The 22428-nt window shown below is 46.3% G+C and overlaps 2 protein-coding genes and 6 non-coding genes across 8 annotated transcripts in view; 1 reads left to right on the forward strand and 7 right to left on the reverse strand.

Annotated features, from left to right (window-relative positions):
- The window catches only part of zbtb47b (zinc finger and BTB domain containing 47b), a 34153-nt gene extending 25597 nt beyond the window's left edge, over window positions 1–8556 (forward strand). Inside the window, exon 6 of the mRNA XM_056583824.1 lies at window positions 1101–8556. Within this exon, the coding sequence (XP_056439799.1) occupies window positions 1101–1474 (374 nt within the window). The 3' untranslated portion in view covers window positions 1475–8556. The remainder of the gene's footprint in view (window positions 1–1100) is intronic.
- Window positions 7608–13459, reverse strand: klhl40b (kelch-like family member 40b). Its single transcript, XM_056583831.1, has 6 exons — window positions 12174–13459; window positions 11693–11853; window positions 11149–11256; window positions 10509–10694; window positions 9631–9780; window positions 7608–8413 (listed from the first exon to the last, which is right to left on the reverse strand). Exons 1-6 carry the CDS (start codon window positions 13302–13304, stop codon window positions 8302–8304), a joined length of 1848 nt encoding a protein of 615 aa, XP_056439806.1. The 5' UTR covers window positions 13305–13459; the 3' UTR covers window positions 7608–8301.
- A 5613-nt stretch (window positions 13460–19072) lies between these two features.
- LOC130377838 (5S ribosomal RNA) lies at window positions 19073–19191 on the reverse strand. Its single transcript, XR_008894411.1, has one exon. It is a non-coding gene; the product is annotated as a 5S ribosomal RNA (ribosomal RNA).
- Window positions 19192–19720: 529 nt separating this feature from the next.
- LOC130377718 (5S ribosomal RNA) lies at window positions 19721–19839 on the reverse strand. Its single transcript, XR_008894305.1, has one exon. It is a non-coding gene; the product is annotated as a 5S ribosomal RNA (ribosomal RNA).
- A 519-nt stretch (window positions 19840–20358) lies between these two features.
- On the reverse strand, window positions 20359–20477 carry LOC130377820 (5S ribosomal RNA). The gene has a single exon (XR_008894395.1). It is a non-coding gene; the product is annotated as a 5S ribosomal RNA (ribosomal RNA).
- Window positions 20478–21006: 529 nt separating this feature from the next.
- Window positions 21007–21125, reverse strand: LOC130377709 (5S ribosomal RNA). Its single transcript, XR_008894296.1, has one exon. It is a non-coding gene; the product is annotated as a 5S ribosomal RNA (ribosomal RNA).
- Window positions 21126–21644: 519 nt separating this feature from the next.
- LOC130377736 (5S ribosomal RNA) lies at window positions 21645–21763 on the reverse strand. Its single transcript, XR_008894322.1, has one exon. It is a non-coding gene; the product is annotated as a 5S ribosomal RNA (ribosomal RNA).
- Window positions 21764–22292: 529 nt separating this feature from the next.
- On the reverse strand, window positions 22293–22411 carry LOC130377741 (5S ribosomal RNA). Its single transcript, XR_008894327.1, has one exon. It is a non-coding gene; the product is annotated as a 5S ribosomal RNA (ribosomal RNA).
- Between the last annotated feature and the right edge of the window lie 17 nt (window positions 22412–22428).

A 22428-nucleotide genomic window follows, 5' to 3' on the forward strand; every position in this document is an offset into this window, starting at 1 on the left:
GTCACAACCATTAGCATGAAAACATGACCTTAATCGGGAGGCTATGACCTTAGGCATGAGGTCAGGAAGTTAAGCAGAAGACCATGAGGCTATGACCTTAAGTATGAGGCCATGGCCTTAGGCATGAGTTCATGACCTTAAGCATGAGGCTATGACCTTAAGTTTGAGGCCATAAGGTTAAGGCTTTAAGCATGAGGCCACGACCTTAAGCATGAGGTCATGACCTTAATCTGGAGGCCATGACCTTAAGCAGGGGGTCATGACCTTAAGCAGGAGGTCATGACCTTGAGCAGGAGTTCATGACCTTAAGCAGGAGTCCATGACTTTCAGTACGGGGTCATGGCCTTCAGCAGGAGGTCATGACCTTCAGCATGAGTAAGGGCTTGTGTATGATAGACAAGGACATTGAAGAAAGCCCAGTAAAATGAGCTAGTGTTGTGACCCCGCAAGGGGCCCCTTGTTACATCGAGATGGCCCCGTACACATTCCACCCAGCAGCACTTTGTCCGATGTTTCTTCTTTCCTTCAGGTTGTTTTATGTTCGTCGTTTGTTTTCAGGGTTTACTGAACCTGAAAAGAAAGAGATGTGATGTGAACCCAGCCATGCAGCGCTCAGACCTGCTCTTAATCCACTGACCAGCTGCTATGTACTCCTCTCCCTCTCTCTGTATCTCCTCCTCCCTCTGTCCCCCTTCCATTCTCCCTCTCTCTGTATCTCCTCCTCTCTCTGTATCTCCACCTGCTCCCTCTGTCCTCCTCCTCTCCCTCTTTCTGAATCTCCTCCTCCTCTCTCTGTATCCCCGCCTCCCTTTGTCCTACTCCTCTCTCTGTCCTCCTCCTCTCCCTCTGTCCTCATCTCCCACTCTCTGTATCCACGCCTCCCTTTGTCCTCCTCCACTCCCACTTTGTTCCTCCTCTTCCTCTCTCTGTCCTCTTCCTCTCCCTCTCTCCTCCTCTCCTTCTCTCAGTATCTCCTCCTTCCTCTGAATGTCCTCCTCCTCTCTCTGTATCTCCTCCCCCCTCTGGCCTCCTCCTCCCCCCTCTGGCCTCCTCCCCCCCCCCCCCCCCCCTCCTCCTCCCCCCTCTGGCGCCCCCTGCAGGAGAGAAGCCGTACATCTGTGAGATCTGTGGTAAGAGCTTCACCAGCCGGCCAAACATGAAGCGCCACCGCCGCACGCACACCGGCGAAAAGCCCTATCCCTGCGAGGTGTGCGGCCAGCGCTTCCGCTTCTCCAACATGCTCAAGGCCCACCGCGAGAAGTGCTTCCGGGTCAGCAACCTGTCACTGGTCGCCGACGGCAACGACCCCTCCCTGGAACTCCCCCACGGCCCTTCCAACGCCGTCGTTTCAGTGAGCACGCCCCCCGCCGATGCTGTCTCGGGGGCCCGCCCCCTCCAGCTGCCCCCGGCCGGGCCCCACCTCCCCCCCCCGCCCCCACTGTTCTCCGCCGGCAGGATGAACTCCGGCCGCTGACCCCCCCCGCCCCTTCTCACTCAGACTCTGAGGGGGGACTCCTGAGGGTAAGGGTAAGAGCGATGGACCTCAGTGACGTTTGCACAGAGGGGACAGCCGCCATGTTGGAAAACAAAATGGCTACCACAGTATGCATACAGTGTACGTATATACATCTATAAATACATATATATCTACAGATATAGTCACGCCATGGCTTCCACTGTTTAGTTTTGCAGTAAGTGGAAGCTCCTGGTGACATGTGACAACACTCAACTACTACACAGAGAAATAGTTACTTTTTTTACTCGGTGAATACAATAGATAACCTCACAGTCTGATGACCTCACAGTCTGATGACCTCACAGTCTGATGACCTCACAGTCCGATGACCTCACAGTCTGATGACCTCACTTTTGGACTCCTCAACTAGTTTCACACACACTCTCATCACCCTGTGTATTACACTTCATGTAGGGATGTTCACAGACTCACACACACACACACACACACACACACACACACACACACACACACACACACACACACACACACACACACACACACACACACACACACACACACACACACACACACACGTACAAACACATGTACCCACACACACACACACACACATACATACATACATACATACATACCAGTGGCGGCTGGTGGTTTTTAAAGTGAGGGAGGAAGGACTGCGTGCTTGATTGCCATTGGCCTGCTTGCACTGTTGGTGTATGGTGGCATAAGAATGTGAGACTCAAGTTGTTTCAAGGTGTTTTGGTGAACTACAAAATAGCAGGGAGGGAGTTATGTGAATACAATTTATACAAAGCCACCAGTGGCATCACTGTAATTTGAGAAGGAAAGGATGCAAAGCATATTAGTCAAATCAGGCCTACTATTGATTTGTAAAAGTAAATAAAAAAATCTGGGCCTATCATTGGGCCTAGATCTCGACGGGTGTCAAGATCACGTTGGTGCACTTGTCGTGGCGTTTGGTTGCCCTATCAAGATTTACCACATCAGTGAAACCATGAACAGCCCACGTTGGAGATTTGCTATTATTCATAAGCAAACAGGGCCAGCAATAAAGTCGATTGCTTGTAATGCTACCAGTAAGCCATGCGTACCTAGCAAACCATGTAGCACTCACAACACTGACGTTGCCATTACTTCTGGTCACCTTGATTTTGGGAAGTGGTCTACCTCTTTCTTTGGTCGCTAACTTAGCACTGTAACTCAATGAATGGAATGCTTTTTTTAATAAGACGTTAACAATGTCCTCCGTTTCCATTGTGCATTTAGGATCTCGCTATCGCAGATTTCACTTGCTCTGCGTCTCTGACTGAGCACCGCGGCAATGCAGACCGGGTTTGTTATCGACAGCGTTGCCAGATTGGGCAGATTTCCCGCCGAATGATAATTTTTCCAGCCTAACATGGTTAAAAGTAGCCCAATTGGGTGGGAAATCTGACCAATCTGGCAACACTGCTCAACATCCAGGGATCCTGCTTATTGGTTCATAGCGCAGACGGATAGATTTTTGCGCGAATCAGACCCCTTAAGGTCCCACCCACTCAGAGGAGGACTTTCCTCCTCTCTCCCATTGAAACCCATGTTATCCACCGGCCGCCAGTACTTTCGGGGAAATGAATGGGAGTGGACGGTGGATGACGGAGGACGTTCCTCCCTGAAGTAATTGTCAATAGGCGATAGGGGGTGCTAATGTCCCTTTACCCAGGGAAACGAACATTATATATTCAAAGGCAATAAAGTAGTCATATTTAAGGGCATTAATTCATTACAATAGTCTGGGCATCTATATTTTTTATTCTCAACAATGTTAGGGAGGATCTTCCTCCCTCTCCTCAATGGAGAAGCCTCCACTGATACATACATACATACATACATACATGCATACATACATACATACATACATACATACATACATACATACATACATACATACATACATACATACATACATACATACATACATACATACATACATGTACACAAACACGTACAGGTACACACACAAACCTACAGGCCAATTACCCACGTCCACACACAAACACCCACGTACAGGCATACACACACCGCACACACCCATACATACGCACACAAACATACACACACACACATACACATACATACACGAATCATCAGTCAACTAAGCGCTGCTTTTGTTTTCTTGTCTCACACTCTGAAGAGAACCCTGGATTTTATATTGGACCATTGTCTGCCAAGATGTAGCGAGAGGTCACGATCAAACCCAGCAATAACCAAACGTGGATTTTTTTCTTTGAGAAATATACATGTATGTACGGCATTGCAAATAACCAAATCCTGTACACTCACCTGCTATAGATAGGAAATGTTATACAGCATTTATAATCAATCATGCACCTTATCTTTAACCCTAGTGATATTTAAGATGTACGTAAACTGTCTTTAGTTTTTTTTTATTGTGATACTTACTGTCTTTTTTTTTTTTTTGTGATTCTAATAGTGTGTTTGTGTTGAGGCCGTCTGCGACGGTCACCAGGACTCAAGAGTGGCTGTTACCATGGATACCATGGGTTGTGTGTGTGCTTGTGTGCATGTTTGCATGTGTGTGTGTGTGTGTGTGTGTGTGTGTGTGTGTGTGTGTGTGTGTGTGTGTGTGTGTGTGTGTGTGTGTGTGTGTGTGTGTGTGTGTGTGTGTGTGTGTGTGTGTGTGCTTGTCCATGCCTGGGTTTGCATGCCAAGAGACCAAGAGAGGGAGATAGAGAGGTAGAGAGGACTGTGAAAAGATAAAGAGTGAGGGAGTGACCCAACTACAATCAGAAAATGACCACTTGAGATTCCCCCCAAGGTGTGGCCACCACGTCCTGCTTATATTAAGCATCTCCCCTCCAGAACATCTGCATTTGACATAATATGGCACTTATCTTATACCATATCCTGGTACGAAAAACGATCTACCAAATCCTACATTTGGTTTGAAATCATCTTTCAAAGCAGAAGTCTTCATCTTCTTCTATAGTGTTGATAAGATGCAGCTGGTATTTTAATTTTCAATTGGACATTTTGTATTGATCTGTGATATTGATGAGAGTATAGGCAGTGTTCACGTCAGCGGCCCGAATTTATTCACCATGAGAGGCATCTCCTACAATGCTGAGCAGTGACTTCCTAATGCTAATCAGCATTAGCATTTTGCCGTACATCGAATGCTTACGGAAGGTTCTTGAAAAGAGTGAATAGAGCAAGTTATTGTTAGTGCAAACTAGAGCCTGGAAGGATCTCCACAGTGATTATTTTTGATTATCATTGACAAAAATACATGTATTCATGTATTTTCTGAGGATCTTCCCTATTGTCCTTAACCTCTGACCTTTGTATCCACGCTGAGACACTTTGGACTGATGTTTTCTAACAGACAGAAGGGGAGCTTTTAGAAAGTGAATCGGAACTTTATGACTACTAATGGTTTGAGTCTTCTCCTTGGTGGATACACAGGCCCTCTCGAGGTCTCGGAGATCCTGCAGTGGACAGAGAGCAGCTCCGCTGTGGTGTCGATGGCGTGAGTGTTGTGTGATGGGTGGAAGGCCTGGTTCTCTGGATGTGGTCGGACGTTGTGGGTGAGCTTTTGTAAGTTTATAAGCTGTCTATATTATTTTTGTCTTGTTTATTTTAAAAGAAAGATGTAAAAAGAATTGCGTCAGCACCTTAGCCTAGCTTCTAAGTCTTATCCCAACCTAGTTGTTCATAACAGTTGCCATGATGAAACAACGAGGGCCCTCCAACATGTATCTGAAGCTCCACCCTCTCTTCCTCATGGGTCGTGTGTTCCTGTTTCATTTGCTGCTCGTCAACAGGGTTAGGTTAAAATCCCTTATTTAGACCATGTTTAAAGCTGTTTGTGTGCATTAGTCTGAATATCCAAGCTGTGCTTAAACTCTCGCTGTAGAACGATGAGCTCCAGAGTCCCAGTTGCTACTGCCTGACGCCAGGAACCCAGAGGACGAGACGCTGTGGGGTTAGACCTGGTAGAGGACATGTTGTTAGGCCCGTCTAACTAGAGGACTGACATGTTGTTAGGCCTGTCTAACTGGAGGACTCTAGTTTAAGACTGGAGACACTAACATGTTGTTAGGCCTGTCTTGTAGAGGACTCTAGTTAAAGATTGGAGACACTAACCTGTTGTTATATCTGTTGAACTAGAGGACTCTAGTTTAAAGTGAGACTGTTATGCCTCTGTGGCTCTTTGACAAATTGCACTTTGAAACCCATGTGGGTCTTCCCCTGAAAATAGGCACCAATGTTGTTCAGAACAAAGCATGTTATCGGTGATGTGTGGTAACCAACTCAACACAGCAGGCCTACCTGGGGAAAGACAGGAAACCACATTGCATTGTATGAGAATATGACAAATTGATTCAGATTGAAAGCACTTGAAAAGGGTAAGAATTCCTAAACTGGCAGTTTATATATATATAGAGATATGTATCTCTCTCTCTCTCTCTCTCTCTATAGAGAGAGAGAGAGAGAGAGAGAGAGAGAGAGAGAGAGAGAGAGAGAGAGAGAGAGAGAGAGAGAGAGAGAGAGTTGAGTATAGCCTTAGGTATTGGGCAGGAGAGAGGCTGGTGGTAGTCATGACTACTGATTTATGCACTTTGACCTAATTTTCACGCCAGGCTGTCACAGAATCACTGAAAGCTAGCCTTGATTGGCATCGCTGATTGGGCCGATAGAGTCTGGAGGTTAGAGAGACATTTGGAGGATTCCAACTTGCTTCAGCTAAAGACACCAAGTCGAAGAAATGTCCCCCTCAGCTAGGGCGATGTGACGATGTGAGCTCATTTATAGGGATTCGGCCACTATCTGATAAGGCTTTGATTGGAGGAGATGATTTCGAGCTTGCTTCCATCCAGGACAAATGTCATAGGTGAGTTTGAGCTGCACTTGGTCTCCCAGTATATAACTGCTGGACCATGGCTGTTTGTATTTCCCTTCTTCTTCCTGGGAGCTTGCCCCTCCCTCAACTTCCATGACCCCTATTGAGGAGTTGGGACCCCCTGTTGTGCCTCTGTTCTCTCTTGAACTCACTGCTACATCAGCATCTCAAGGGGTGGTTGGTTATTGAGGAGGTCAACAACCAACCACCACTTGGTTGATCATCCCTTTTCTTACCAGAAAACTCATGCAACAGAGCGTCAGTTTGTTGCCCAAAAAAGGAATACCATTCAGAATCTGTCCCTTATTGTTTTTATTGCACTTTACCCAATGTAGCGCCTCCATGTGGCAGCCTCTGCGAACCTGCATTCAGACTGCCCACACTGAGAGGAGTGGCCGTCTTAGATGACCTCCAGAGCAGTAATAATAGTAGTAATTTAATAATAATGTAATTGCTATTTTTGTGTGTGGCTCTTTTTTTTGTAGCCACAGTGTTCATTAGCATTGAGGAAGAGGAGGCAGTAATGTTGAAGACATTGTTGTCACAATGAGTCTTCATCCCAGGCTGGTGTTGGGAGGCTGTCGGACCCCTGGTCCACACATAGGGGTCTGGGATTGGGGTGTTCTACGCTGTGGGTCACCCCTCCGTCATGCAGGGGGGCAGATTGAGTCTCAAGGCCCCATCAGGCCCTCCTCACCTGGACACCACGCCCGTGTCAGGGTCGAGCTAGGGAGTCCGATGGGCTTGGCGTAGCTCCAGGAAACATTTGGACGGACGAGATTCAAACCAAATCCAAGGGTGTTTTTTTACTATCGTTCTTATATTGATCTTCCAAGAAGATTGTGTGGAGACAGAATGTACATAAGGGTTATGAAAAAAAACAACAAGATGCTTTTAGGAGGGATGTGACTAAAAGATGAGTGGACTCAGAACTAGTTCTGTTATTTTGACCTTATTCTGAGTGGATGGCAGAATAGGTTTGTTTTGCACGATGAAGATGGTAATTCTCCTGAACATCATGTAGTAACTTTCCTCTGTTGAACAGAAATATGTCTTTTAGCTATAGATGCAAATGCTGAAATAAATAGGAAATAAATAGTGAATTCAAAGACCTATTTGAATTTAACATATACCCTCTACATTTTCCATACTAACTCACACTGCAGCTGTATTTTAAAATGAATCATAACAGCTACTGTCATTTAACAATTCTCCACATTATAATGTAAACAATGTCTTATACAAAGGCCATGTGTAGGTAGTAGTTGTTGACTATATTAACACATACTAAAACGCAGACTTTAGTGTCTAGGGGTGCTATTAACATTAGACTGTGTTTTCTGTCTTTAATTGTATTATTGACTAGTGTTCACCATCTGTAACACAGGAGAGCAACATTTCAATATTAAACAGTAAAGATATATTATTGCAAAACTGGGTGTGTTCTGTTATTTTTATATGCTGTGAATTGTGAATGACCTTTTGATTCAAAGGGTTAGGGTTAGCAGTAACCTTACCAGTTTACAGAAGCAATAACGGGTATACTGCCATCTAGTTGTAGAATAATACTGCAACATCCTGTTGGAATATTGTTTTATTCTACCAAGAGCAACATATGACTTAAAGGGGTAGACCAGTGCAACCAAGGTCAGAAGAGAACTACCAGTATTTATATATTTAACATAAAAGCAAGCAAATATAAAAGTATAATCAAAGCAAATTATTAACTACAGTAAACCAGTACAGCAATGTAAATAGAGTCAGCATTAGAACATCTTGCCTAATTGCCTAATTATGAGATTCATGTCCTGTGGGATCCTGTTAACTATCTGAAAGAGTGACCAGCCCAGATGTGTGATACTGTTTGAGGAGGTTGGGGGTCCAGGGGGTGAGGAGGAGGTCATATCTTGGTCATACGCAGGGTGTTCAGGCGGACCCCCAGGATGGTGGCCCCTGCAGCATACTGCATGTTCCTCAGGACGCCCATCCACTTCCTGTCCTCCTCGTTGAACCTGGAGACGGACAACAGAAACATGAGGAGGATGTGCTGGTATAGATGCTGTCACATGACCCATCATAGGAACAAAGGACGAGCAGGATGGAGCTGACTGTTTAGACGAATGAATGAACAATAGAGTCAATGTACTGCTTAACCACTCTATAACTAATCAGTGTGGTGACCTCCAGACTCTATAACTAATCGGTGTGGTGACCTCCAGACTCTATAACTAACCAGTGTTCTGACCTCCAGACTCTATAACTAACCAGTGTTCTTGTCATGGTCTGTCTGTTTCCTTGTCTTGTTTTGGTGTGTTTCCTGTTTTACTTATCTATCTAGGTATCTCTGTCTTGTTTCTCCCCATGTCCTGTCAAGTTTGTGTGATTACTGCTCCCTCCCCTAATGTGTTTCAGCTGTTCCTCGTTGCGTGCCCTGTGTTTTGTATTTAAGCCCTTGTCTTCCCTTTGTTACTTGTCGTATTATTGTGGTTTGTGGTTAGGGTTAGGGTTATTCTACCAAGAGCAACATATGCTCTTGGTAGATATGTGTTGTCGGTGTTCCTTGCCTTTTTGCAGCTAATAAATTATCCTTTACCTGAACTGTCTGCTATTGGGTCCTACCTGCCTGCTTGCCACCCGCTAACTCTAACAGTTTTGACCTCCAGACTCTATGTCTAACCAGTGTTCTGAACTCCACACTCTATGACAAACCAGTGTTCTGACCTCCAAACTCTATAACTAACCAGTGTTCTCACCTCCACACTATTTAAATAACCAGTGTTCTGACTTCCAGACTCTATAACTAACCAGTGTTCTCACCTCCACACTATTTAACTAACCAGTGTTCTGACTTCCAGACTCTATAACAAACCAGTGTTTTCACCTCCAGACTATTTAACTAACCAGTGTTCTGACTTCCAGACTCTATAACTAACCAGTGTTCTCACCTCCAGACTATATAGCTAACCAGTGTTCTGATCTCCAGTCTCTATAACTAACCAGTGTTCTGACTTCCAGACTCTGAACCCACAGCGCTCTGACCTCCTGACCTCCAGACTCTGAACCCACAGCGCTCTGACCTCCTGACCTCCAGACTCTGAACCCACAGCGCTCTGACCTCCTGACCTCCAGACTCTGAACCCACAGCGCTCTGACCTCCTGACCTCCAGACTCTGAACCCACAGCGCTCTGACCTCCTGACCTCCAGACTCTGAACCCACAGCGCTCTGACCTCCAGATGTCGTTCATCTCCTTTGGGACTAGCTCGTCGCTGTCCTCCACGGGCATCATGCCGAAGCCCCCCACGGCGTACAGCGACCCCGCCATGGACACCAGGCTCAGGGAGCTGCGCTCCTGAGGGAACGCCACCATGTCCGACCACCTGCAAGAGGACCGCACAACACACAGCCATTGGTGGGTGAAGTTTCAGCCATTGGTTAGGGAAGGTTCGGTCATTGGTTGGTGACAGTTCAGCCCTTGGTTGGGGACGGTTTAGCCATTGGTGAGTGAAGGTTCATCCATTGGTTGATGACAATTCAGCCATTGGTTAGTGAAGGTTCAGCCGTTGGTTAGTGAAGATTCAGCCATTAGTTAGTGAAGGTTCAGCCATTGGTTGATTAAGGTTCAGTCATTGGTTGGTGAAGGTTCAGCCATTGGTGGGTTAAGGTTCAGCCATTGGTTGGTTAAGGTTCAGCCATTGGTTGGTTAAGGTTCAGCCATTGGTTGGTTAAGGTTCAGCCATTGGTTGGTTATGGTTCAGCCATTGGTTGGTTCAGGTTCAGCCATTGGTTGGTTAAGGTTCAGCCATTGGTTGGTTAAGGTTCAGCCATTAGTTGGTTAAGGTTCAGCCATTGGTTGGTTAAGGTTCAGCCTTTGGTTGGTTAAGGTTCAGCCATTGGTTGGTTATGGTTCAGTGTTTGGTTAGTGAAGGTTCAGCCATTGGTTTGTGAAAGTTCAGCCATTGTTTAGTGCAAGGAACCCTTTGGCAAAGCATATACCGATTATGCTTAACTCAACAATGACCTTGAAAATAGTACTTTCATTAATTAACTAATTGTAAGTGTCTTGGATGCCAACGCCTGCTGATCACTGAGCGCTGATGGGACTCACTGGTTGTTGGAGATGTTGTACACTTCCACGCTGCTGGTCAGCCCCGTGTCCGTCACCCCCGCAACCACATAGATCTGGTCCTGGTGCACCGTGGCTCCGCACAGCGACCGGGGACAGCTCATAGGCGCCAGGTCCCTCCACTGCAGGGCCCGGGCGTCGTACGCACTCATGGCGCTCAGGCACTTCCTGTTACCACAGCATTTACATGAGGGCTCCGTGTTCTGCTATAATAATAATAATAATAATAAATGAAATTTATATAGCGCTTAATATGGTACTCTAAGACGCTTTACATATTGCCCTATCAAAACTATGTAAGACAGACTAGGAATAAAAGAAAAACAGAGGTTAAACATGAAGAATAAGGTGGGAGTTAGGTGCTATAAGGTGCTATGGGGTTAACACACTGTTGTAAATATATGATTGAAGAAGAATGGGATCAGGGGTCGAGGTGATCCACTTTCCTAAAGATAGAAACCTAGTAGCCATGTTGTAAGATCCAAAGCTGAAAAAGACTGGGCCCGATCCCATAATGTCCACAGCCTACTGTTTAGTTCTCCAATGACACCTGGCCCATAACATACCTGCTCCATACTGAAAGTAGCACTTAGCACTACTGTTGTTGATCAGAAGGACCTACTTGCTGTCTTCCTTGCCTCCGATCACATAGATGATGTCGTTGTGGGACACGGTGGCATGGCCGTAGACGGGGTAGGGGGTGGGATCACATTCACTCCACTTCAGAGATCTGTCAACGACAAACATACAAACTCACATACATGTGAGTACGGATACAAAGGTGTAGAGTGCCCTTCTGTTCGGGGTGGGATTTAGAAGCATTCCTTTTGATTATGAACATGTTAGCCTATCAAGGGTTGATCTTCAGTGAGATGTCTCAGCCAGCCATTTGTCCTCATAGTGTATCTTAATGTGAACATAATCAGTGTTAGTCATTTGCAAACCTCAAAAGAGGTTTGTCACATCTTACATTCAGTTTTAATAACACAAATATCAACAGAATTTGTCTGAAGTTTGTAAAACAAGATGTGTCTCTTTAAGCAAAGCTATTAACAAATAAACATGAGGTCCCTTCTTCCTGATATATATCAGTCCTCCATTAATAACCAGACCAATATTGTTTGATGTGTATCCAACTCCTCTCCCCACATCTCCCCGGTGCTCACTGTCTGTCGTAGACAAGGACCGAGTCCAGCGTGTGCTCCTGGTCCTTCAGCTCCTTCCCTCCCAGGACGAAGATGCAGCTGACGGCCTCGGCGAGCCCAAACAGGAAGCGAGGGGAGGGGATCGGCGGCATGCCGATCCAATCAGCATTTGCAGGGTCATACTAGGAAGTGTAAACGACCAATCAAATCCAAGTGTAAAAAAATCATAATCAACATATATAAAAGCAGCAGATACAAGAGTAATACAATGAATGATTTTTTGATATGAAGATGATAATGATATTATAAGATACCTTGTATCTATAAGGGCATAGCTTGCATGCCTTCTATTTCTTCTTTTCATTACCCAACACTTACAGTTCCTGCATATCGACTAATACCTGCCCTGTGTTTCTCACAAATGATTTGTCATGTTCAGCCTTCCCATGATAAAGTCTTGAGTAGCAGGAGGCAGGGGTGATGCTTTATGTTGGCTCCTTACCTGTAAGAAGTAGGATGACATGGGGTCCTCCTTGTTCTGCTCGTCTATGAACAGACCACCAGCCACGAAGATCTGGTTCTCCTTGGTGACCAGGCTGGTGTGGTTTTTGGGGATCTGCGTGGAGAGCGATGCGACGTAGCAGTCGTTCCCAGCGGGGTCGTAGGCCACCGCACCCGTGTCACTGACCAGGAACATCAGGTCTCGGAGGAACATACCGTACCGCAGGTTGTCGTTCAGGATGCCTGGGAGGAGGGCTTCCTCTTCCTGCTCCTCCTCCTCTCCGTTTTGTCCATCTTCGTGTGCCTCTCCCTTCTTGCCTTTGATTAGTTTAAGCTCTGGAAGCTTTCCGGAGTGGGCGTCCCTCACTAACTGAAGCATCTCCTCTATTTCCTGATTAGAAGAGCAGATGAGTTTGTGTTTCTCCACCTTCTCCCTAAGGTACTCCTCGCTGACCAGACGCAGGCGGACGCAGTCCAGCAGCCTGGGAAGCTCCTTCTCTCTGTTCTCCACGTCCTCAGCCACCCACTTCATCAGAGACTCGAACACCGTCTCCTCCGTCTCCACGTTCAGCGTGTCGCAGGCCAGTATGGCTGCCAGCTCGCTGGGCCCCAGCTGGAGGAAGTCCTGGTCCTTGCTGATGAACTGGAAGCGCTCGCAGGCGTAGTTCCTCGCAGAGACGGCCAGCCGGGGGCAGTCCAGCATCAAGCCAAGCCTGAAAACAGCCAGGCAGTTGCTGAAGCTCAGCCTTTTCTGCAGGAAGGACACGCACACGGTGAACACGGATGGGATCTGAAACATGTTGGCCACGGCAAAGATGTCCTGGACGTTCTGCTCCGTCACGTTGATGTTGGAGGTGTAGAGGTACTTGAGCACCAGCCCCATCACGCCGGGCTCAACGTCCTCCAGCACAATCTCCTTCTTCTTGCTCTCGTCCAGGTCGGACAGGAAGATCCCGCGGAAGTAGGCGCTGCAGGCGCACAGCACTAGCCGGTGGCAGGGGAACGCCTTCCCTTTGATCTTCAGCACGCAGTCCACCAGCTTGGCATTCTCGAGCAGGTCAGACAAGCCATCCTGGAGCAGGGTCTGCTGGTAGAGACGGGGCTCGTCTGTGGGGTTGATGGGGAGAGCCATGGTTCCTGTTGGGAGAGAGGGGAACCCTTCGCGTGGTGGCTGATCTACACCTGGTTCCTTTGGACCTAGCTCCAGACAGAAAGGGAGAAAGAGAGAGGCGTCCCCAGGCAGAGTCCGTCTCTTATGAGCCAACCAACAGACCAGCTGAGCCTGTGGTTGGCTCAGCAGTCAGCTGTCCTTACCCATCAACCCAGCCTCGCACTGGAAGGCTATTAATAGATCCTCGCTGTGGAGTCGTGGAATCCATTCCAGAATATGCAAAATACTAGATCTACTTTTGTGCCTATGCCCACCCCAACACGCCCTCCACACCCCAACTACGTACGTCTTGCCCTCTACCTCCCCCTCAGCAGCCCCAGCTCAGACAGCTGGTGCAGTGCCTCATGGGAGGTGTGTCCTTCAGCGTTCTGCTGGAGCCGACTAGCTTGGCCTCCCGTGGACAGTGAATGGGTACTGCTGCATACCAAACTGGGTCTTAACTAAACCTATCTCTGCCTCTCTCCATCAAATGCCAGAGAACTTTTTACTATTTGATTGTGCATGTTTCAGCATGCACAGTACTCAAAATTAAATTGTATCTTTCCCTAACCCATTTCAAACGTGCCAGTCAAGTAAATTATGTTATCATAATTTATAAAATGTGTCTTATCTAGCAGCAAATAACAGATCTTTCTTAAGGTTTGACATTCAATGTTCAATTCAAGTCCAGATTTATTTCACCTGTCTCTCTAATGGCAGCATCAGAAACACGTCATCAAAGATTGTTTCCAGTATATCTGCCAGGTGGTCCCTGCGAACGCTCCAGCAATACCACAGCTGCGAACACACCATATTTATATCAGTGATGTCAGTCAAAAAGCCCTGTCTGCTGTAAGCGACGAGCCATCATGAGAAGGGGGTTATTGGTCATACTACTTATTAATTCAGCCATTAAGTAATTTAGTTTCACCTGGTTAAGGTACCAGCGTTCCTGGTTAGGGTACCAGGGTTCACCTGGTTAGGGTACCAGCTGAAGAGGGTACACATGAGCAACCTTGCACAGGGCGTCATGTACATGTGTCAGTCATGGGATGTGGTGAAACTTTTTGCCTGCATCATGGCATAGGGGAGGAGTCTAGTATGGGGTCAGAACAGTCTCATTAATAATGAATGCACAGAGAAGGATTCACAAATGTATTTTGTGATTTGTATATAAATTACTCTCTTCTCACAAATACATTTCAATGCACACACAAATGGATATCGGTATGTATAAATGTAAAATAAATCCATAAACAAAAATAAGTTTCACAAACACATTTCTGATCCACACACAAATGTGTCTCGTTTTAAATAAATGTAATATAAATCTATAAATATATTAATTATTTTCAACAAGGAACTCTCTGTAGCCAATCAGATGCCTCCCTCGTTTTCAGCCAAACAAATGACTGCAGTTCCGACCTCTGAGTCCAGCTTCCGAGCCTCCCGGTTCCCTAGCTCAAATGTCTATGGGAAATAACATGGGTTTTTTGAATGATCGCACATAACAATCTCTAGGTGGCGAAGAAGTAAAAGCTGCGTCACGTTTTGAGCTACACACTTTTTCCATCTAGTTTCGACTGGGTTTTGGGATTGTCGGTGCAAACGGCACCAACATTGTAAAAACCCAGTCACTGCAGTCATGTGATTGGCTGAAAACGAGGGAGGCATCTGATTGGCTACAGAGAGTTCCTTGTTGAAAAAAAAATGCATTTGTGAATCCAGCCACGTCAGGAGAGTCTCAAAAATCCACAGATAAATACAGACAAATTATCACACAAATGCAGCCAAGTTCACAAATGAAAAGCGTCTGGTAAATTAAAGTTTAACAGTTTGTATATAAATGTAGCAACATCCAAATATATTTTGATGAAAGTGGCACCATTTTTTTTAATTCATATATTTATGGATTTAAATTACATTTATTTAAAACAAGGTACATTTGTGTGTGGATCAGAAATGTATTTGTGAAACTTATTTTTGTTCATGGATAAATTTTACATTTATACATACCGATATCCATTTGTGTGTGCATTGAAATGTATTTGTGTGAAGAGAGTAATTTATATATAAATCACAAAATACATTTGTGAATCCTTCTCTTTGCATTCATTATTAATGAGACTGTTCTGATCCCATAGTCTGTTACTAAACTGTAAACTTGCACAGTTTAGTATGTTTTCAGGGTTTACCCTTTTTTCTCATCTTATGGATGGAAAGTTATGGAAAGTTAAAGCCCAAGATGCATCAATTTCTAATTTTTGTGTTGTGTTGTACACTTTGTTATTTGGATAACCATTCTGCTGTTGGTGTTATTGCGCATAACACGTAACACATTAACGCAAGCTTGCGTAAAGCTCCCATTTGGTGAAAAGACGAGACTGCGTCGGGTTCTCTTGACGCCTCTGGTAGCCTACTTCCACAACGAGACTTGTGGTGGCGGTTGTCTCGGCAATGGTTGAGAAGGAATTGGGGAATACGAACTTTGGCTTTGCCTCCCTGAAGTCCAGATTGAACTGTGACATGGGGGAGAAAGGGATTGTTGCCCGCGATTGTCGGGACTCCGCCACCGGGCACTGCCGCCGGGTCACCGCCGCCGGGTCACCGCCGCCGGGGCACTGATGCCAAGGAGCCAAGGGGCCAAGGAGGAGACAATCCTGGGTAACAATCACGGCAGGCACGGAGCTGTGGGCAGGCCTGGATGGGCCTGGGGCCGCCCTGATTGACAGCTGTCCCGCCCAATCATCACAAAAAACAACAACTGTATACTACCCTGTAGAGTTAAACATGGATATTAGTACTGTTACTGTATGTGTTGTATTTTATCTCTAACATGTTCAAAAGGTTAAACTTTTTTAGTAATCCTGATAACTATTTAAAAAGTAAGGTGTGTTGGTCTGTTTTCTTTGGTCAATGCAACTTCAAGGTAGCATTATTGCAATCTGGTGTGAACAATGGTAATGTTCATTAGCAGTGTCATGGTATCTTCATTTTGCTTTTGTATGGCAAAAAAAGTTATTATTATAACCTTGAATTGAGAACAATAATGATGCTAACCGGCAAGTCGATCTGGCTATGAACGCTTCAACAATTTGACCCTGTTGTCTTTCGAAAGAGAACTGACAGAAACACTGGATTATGACGAGGTCATCAGCATCTTTAATTCAAAACCAAGGGGACCCCACCTTGTGTGACTGGGTTAGGTAGGCCATGGTTGTCTTTACATGTCGGCCTGCCGTGGCCGTGGACAGCAGGATGAGAACCTTGAGCCTCTGAGCGAGATCTTTAAAATGGGACTTCTCCCAAGCTTGTGAGGCAGGCCAATTTAGTAGGATTAATATGCACTATAGACTATGCAATGTTGCTTTCTAATGAAGCTAAATGTTATGTACGTGGGGGTTGACAAAAGCCACTTGTTCATGGACTGAACATTCGTTCAGTTAACATATCATTCCTTAAATTGTGCACCGAATAGAGTGTCATGTTGTTTTTTGTTGTTTTGTTCTACATGCTGCTCTCCTATGCATAAGGCCTATAGGCTACAATGTTGCCTTTTTGTGAATGATATGTTCCTGGCTCGGTAGCCATTTAGAGTGGCTCGGTAGCCTTTTAGAGTCAAAGACAAAGTTCCTTTCCCACAATTCCTTCTCAACGATGGCCGAGATAACCCCCACTACGAGTTTCGTTGTGGAAGTACCGAGAGTCCGTAAACTGCAACAATCCCTTTCTCCTCCATGCGCGGTTCTGTCTGTACTTCAGATTGATGTGGAAGTGGAAGAACCAGATGCAGTCGTTTGAGATTCATAATATCATCCGGAGCCGCACACAGCTTTTGGGCGTCATAATATATATTATATTATAAAGATATCTATATATAATACGATATTATTTAGATATAGAGCTCCAGGACTCCCACTGGAACACCCAGAGTGTTCTACGTAGAATATTTACAGAACACGGTTAAAGCTGTGTGCGCCTCCGGATGATATTATGAAACCGAGCCATTGTTAGACATCCAATGTAAACAATTGCGCATGGTACCTTGGCCTCGAGGTTGATGGTGTTTCGTCGTCAATTTCCCTGGTGGAGGTCACTGAGGTAGTCAAACATCTCCGCAGTGGCAAAGCCCCAGGGATTGATGAGATCCAGCCAGAAATGCTAAAGGCTCTGGGTGTTGAGGGGCTGTCATGGTTGACACGCCTATTCAACATCGCGTGGGAGTCGGGTACAGTGCCAAAGGAGTGGCAAACCGGGGTGGTGGTTCCCCTGTTCAAAAAGGGGGACCAGAGAGTGTGTGCCAATTACCGGGGTATCACACTTCTCAGCCTCCCTGGTAAAGTCTACTCCAAGGTGCTGGAAAGGAGGGTTCGGCCGATCGTCGAACCTCAGATTGAAGAGGAACAATGCGGTTTTCGCCCCGGACGTGGAACTACGGACCAGCTCTTCACTCTCGCAAGGATCCTGGAGGGGGCCTGGGAGTATGCCCATCCGGTCTACATGTGTTTTGTGGATCTGGAGAAGGCGTATGACCGGGTCCCCCGGGAGAAACTGTGGGAGGTGCTGCGGGAGTATGGGGTAAGGGGGTCTATCCTCAGGGCCATCCAATCTTTGTACTCCCAAAGCGAGAGCTGTGTTCGTGTTCTCGGCAGCCAGTCAGTTTCGTTCTCAGTGGGTGCTGGTCTCCGCCAGGGCTGCGCCTTGTCACCAATCCTGTTTGTGATATACATGGACAGGATATCGAGGCGTAGTCGTGGTGGGGAGGGGTTGCAGTTCGGTGGTCTGAGGATCTCGTCACTGCTTTTTGCAGATGATGTGGTCCTCATTGGATCATCGGCCTGTGACCTTCAGCACTCACTGGATCGGCTGGCGGCCGAGTGTGAAGCGGCTGGGATGAGGATCAGCACCGCTAAATCTGAGGCCATGACTCTTAGCAGGAAACCGGTGGTTTGCTTACTCCGGGTAGGAAATGAGTCCTTAGCCCAAGTGAAGGAGTTCAAGTACCTCGGGGTCTTGTTCGCGAGTGAGGGTACTATGGAGCGTGAGATTGGCCGGAGAATCGGAGCAGCGGGGGCGGTATTGCGTTCGCTTTACCGCACCGTTGTAACGAAAAGAGAGCTGAGCCGCAAGGCAAAGCTCTCGATCTACCGGTCGATCTTCGTTCCTATCCTCACCTATGGTCATGAGGGCTGGGTGATGACCGAAAGGACGAGATCGCGGGTAAAAGCGGCCGAGATGAGATTTCTCAGAAGGGTGGCTGGCGTCTCCCTTAGGGATAGGGTGAGAAGCTCAGCCATCCGTGAGGAACTCGGATTAGAGCCGCTGCTCCTTTACTTAGAAAGGAGTCAGCTGAGGTGGTTCGGGCATCTGGTAAGGATGCCCACTGGGCGCCTTCCTTGGGAGGTGTTTCAGGCACGTCCAGTGGGGAGGAGACCTCGGGGAAGACCCAGGACTAGGTGGAGAGATTATATCTCAACACTGGCCTGGGAACGCCTCGGGATCCCCCCGTCAGAGCTGGTCAATGTGGCCCGGGAAAGGGAAGTCTGGGGCCCCCTGCTTGAGCTGCTCCCCCCGCGACCCGACCCCGGATAAGCGGATGACGATGAGATGAGATGAGGGATGAGAGTTTTGAGAGACGTTGTCAGTCTTTGTATGTTGCTTAAATCCTCCAAAGCGGTTGGCAGTAAACATCAGGTCACGGTAGGTCACGGTAGGCCACAGAGGCAATGAGCTCGAATTGAAAAAGGAAAAGCTTACAGCACCTGGTATTCCCAGGCGGTCTCCCAACCAAGTACTAACCAGGCCCGACCCTGCTTAGCATCCGAGATCAGACGAGATCGGGCGTGTTCAGGGTGGTATGGCCGTAAGCAATTAGTGCAGGCGCAAAACCAGGTTTTATACAGTAGCACATAAGGAGTGAGAAAGCTGCTGAGGCTCGACGTTACACTTTTACAAAAACAATCATTAGTTAGATATAAACGGCAGTAATTGATTCAGTAGGACTCCTTATCCATGTAAACGATCATTGTGACATCTGAATTCATTAATTATCTGAAATACACTGCGTGTGCGTGTGATGTTAAATGTTTGAACCAAGGTTAACGGTTAAAGTGTCAGAGAATGGGTGGTGATTTTTTGACGTCCTCCCATGATCTGAAGTGAGCGTGCGTGTTTGTGTTGGTGAAAGTTTAAGAAATGTACAACTGTCGTTTCAGCTCTCTGGTGCTCCCTGCTGGCAGTATCACTATACTGTCCTCATGTTTCACAAAAATAGTTTTGAGAGACGTTGTCAGTCTTTGTATGTTGCTTAAATCCTCCAAAGCGGTTGGCAGTAAACATCAGGTCACGGTAGGTCACGGTAGGCCACGGAGGCAATGAGCTCGAGTTGAAAAAGGAAAATCTTACAGCACCTGGTATTCCCAGGCGGTCTCCCATCCAATTACTAACCAGGCCCGACCCTGCTTAGCTTCCGAGATCAGACGAGATCGGGTGTGTTCAGGGTGGTATGGCCGTAAGCAATTAGTGCCGGCGCAAAACCAGGTTTTATACAGTAGCACATAAGGAGTGAGAAAGCTGCTGAGGCTCGACGTTACACTTTTACAAAAACAATCATTAGTTAGATATAAACGGCAGTAATTGATTCAGTAGGACTCCTTATCCATGTAAACGATCATTGTGACATCTGAATTCATTAATTATCTGAAATACACTGCGTGTGCGTGTGATGTTAAATGTTTGAACCAAGGTTAACGGTTAAAGTGTCAGAGAATGGGTGGTGATTTTTTGACGTCCTCCCATGATCTGAAGTGAGCGTGCATGTTTGTGTTGGTGAAAGTTTAAGAAATGTACAACTGTCGGTTCAGCTCTCTGGTGCTCCCTGCTGGCAGTATCACTATACTGTCCTCATGTTTCACAAAAACAGTTTTGAGAGACGTTGTCAGTTTTTGTATGTTGCTTAAATCCTCCAAAGCGGTTGGCAGTAAACATCAGGTCACGGTACGCCACGGAGTCAATGAGCTCGAGTTGAAAAAGAAAAAGCTTACAGCACCTGGTATTCCCAGGCGGTCTCCCATCCAAGTACTAACCAGGCCCGACCCTGCTTAGCTTCCGAGATCAGACGAGATCGGGCGTGTTCAGGGTGGTATGGCCGTTAGCAATTAGTGCAGGCGCAAAACCAGGTTTTATACAGTAGCACATAAGGAGTGAGAAAGCTGCTGAGGCTCAACGTTACACTTTTACAAAAACAATCATTAGTTAGATATAAACGGCAGTAATTGATTCAGTAGGACTCCTTATCCATGTAAACGATCATTGTGACATCTGAATTCATTAATTATCTGAAATACACTGCGTGTGCGTGTGATGCTAAATGTTTGAACCAAGGTTAACGGTTAAAGTGTCAGAGAATGGGTGGTGATTTTTTGACGTCCTCCCATGATCTGAAGTGAGCGTGCGTGTTTGTGTTGGTGAAAGTTTAAGAAATGTACAACTGTCGTTTCAGCTCTCTGGTGCTCCCTGCTGGCAGTATCACTATACTGTCCTCATGTTTCACAAAAATAGTTTTGAGAGACGTTGTCAGTCTTTATATGTTGCTTAAATCCTCCAAAGCGGTTGGCAGTAAACATCAAGTCACGGTAGGTCACGGTAGGCCACGGAGGCAATAAGCTCGAGTTGAAAAAGGAAAAGCTTACAGCACCTGGTATTCCCAGGCGGTCTCCCATCCAAGTACTAACCAGTCCCGACCCTGCTTAGCTTCCGAGATCAGACGAGATCGGGCGTGTTCAGGGTGGTATGGCCGTAAGCAATTAGTGCAGGCGCAAAACCAGGTTTTATACAGTAGCACATAAGGAGTGAGAAAGCTGCTGAGGCTCGACGTTACACTTTTACAAAAACAATCATTAGTTAGATATAAACGGCAGTAATTGATTCAGTAGGACTCCTTATCCATGTAAACGATCATTGTGACATCTGAATTCATTAATTATCTGAAATACACTGCGTGTGCGTGTGATGTTAAATGTTTGAACCAAGGTTAACGGTTAAAGTGTCAGAGAATGGGTGGTGATTTTTTGACTTCCTCCCATGATCTGAAGTGAGCGTGCGTGTTTGTGTTGGTGAAAGTTTAAGAAATGTACAACTGTCGTTTCAGCTCTCTGGTGCTCCCTGCTGGCAGTATCACTATACTGTCCTCATGTTTCACAAAAATAGTTTTGAGAGACGTTGTCAGTCTTTGTATGTTGCTTAAATCCTCCAAAGCGGTTGGCAGTAAACATCAGGTCACGGTACGCCACGGAGTCAATGAGCTCGAGTTGAAAAAGAAAAAGCTTACAGCACCTGGTATTCCCAGGCAGTCTGCCATCCAAGTACTAACCAGGCCCGACCCTGCTTAGCTACCGAGATCAGACGAGATCGGGCGTGTTCAGGGTGGTATGGCCGTAAGCAATTAGTGCAGGCGCAAAACCAGGTTTTATACAGTAGCACATAAGGAGTGAGAAAGCTGCTGAGGCTCGACGTTACACTTTTACAAAAACAATCATTAGTTAGATATAAACGGCAGTAATTGATTCAGTAGGACTCCTTATCCATGTAAACGATCATTGTGACATCTGAATTCATTAATTATCTGAAATACACTGCGTGTGCGTGTGATGTTAAATGTTTGAACCAAGGTTAACGGTTAAAGTGTCATAGAATGGGTGGTGATTTTTTGACGTCCTCCCATGATCTGAAGTGAGCGTGCGTGTTTGTGTTGGTGAAAGTTTAAGAAATGTACAACTGTCGTTTCAGCTCTCTGGTGCTCCCTGCTGGCAGTATCACTATACTGTCCTCATGTTTCACAAAAATAGTTTTGAGAGACGTTGTCAGTCTTTGTATGTTGCTTAAATCCTCCAAAGCGGTTGGCAGTAAACATCAGGTCACGGTAGGTCACGGTAGGCCACGGAGGCAATGAGCTCGAGTTGAAAAAGGAAAAGCTTACAGCACCTGGTATTCCCAGGAAGTCTCCCATCCAAGTACTAACCAGGCGCGGCCCTGCTTAGCTTCCGAGATCAGACGAGATCGGGCGTGTTCAGGGTGGTATGGCCGTAAGCAATTAGTGCAGGCGCAA

This window comes from Gadus chalcogrammus, chromosome 23, assembly GCF_026213295.1.
Source record: "Gadus chalcogrammus isolate NIFS_2021 chromosome 23, NIFS_Gcha_1.0, whole genome shotgun sequence".
In the NCBI taxonomy this organism is placed as follows: Eukaryota; Metazoa; Chordata; class Actinopteri; order Gadiformes; family Gadidae; genus Gadus; species Gadus chalcogrammus.

What these genes read in the sequence shown, in the direction of transcription:
- klhl40b (XM_056583831.1), bottom strand. Translation starts at nt 13,304, where the DNA reads ATGGCTCTCCCCATCAACCCCACAGACGAGCCCCGTCTCTACCAGCAG. An exon ending in GTCCTTGTCTACGACAGACA is followed by an intron (nt 11,257 to 11,692) that starts GTGAGCACCGGG and finishes TGTCGTTGACAG; the next exon opens with ATCTCTGAAGTGGAGTGAAT. An exon ending in GGAGGCAAGGAAGACAGCAA is followed by an intron (nt 10,695 to 11,148) that starts GTAGGTCCTTCT and finishes CTGTGGTAACAG; the next exon opens with GAAGTGCCTGAGCGCCATGA.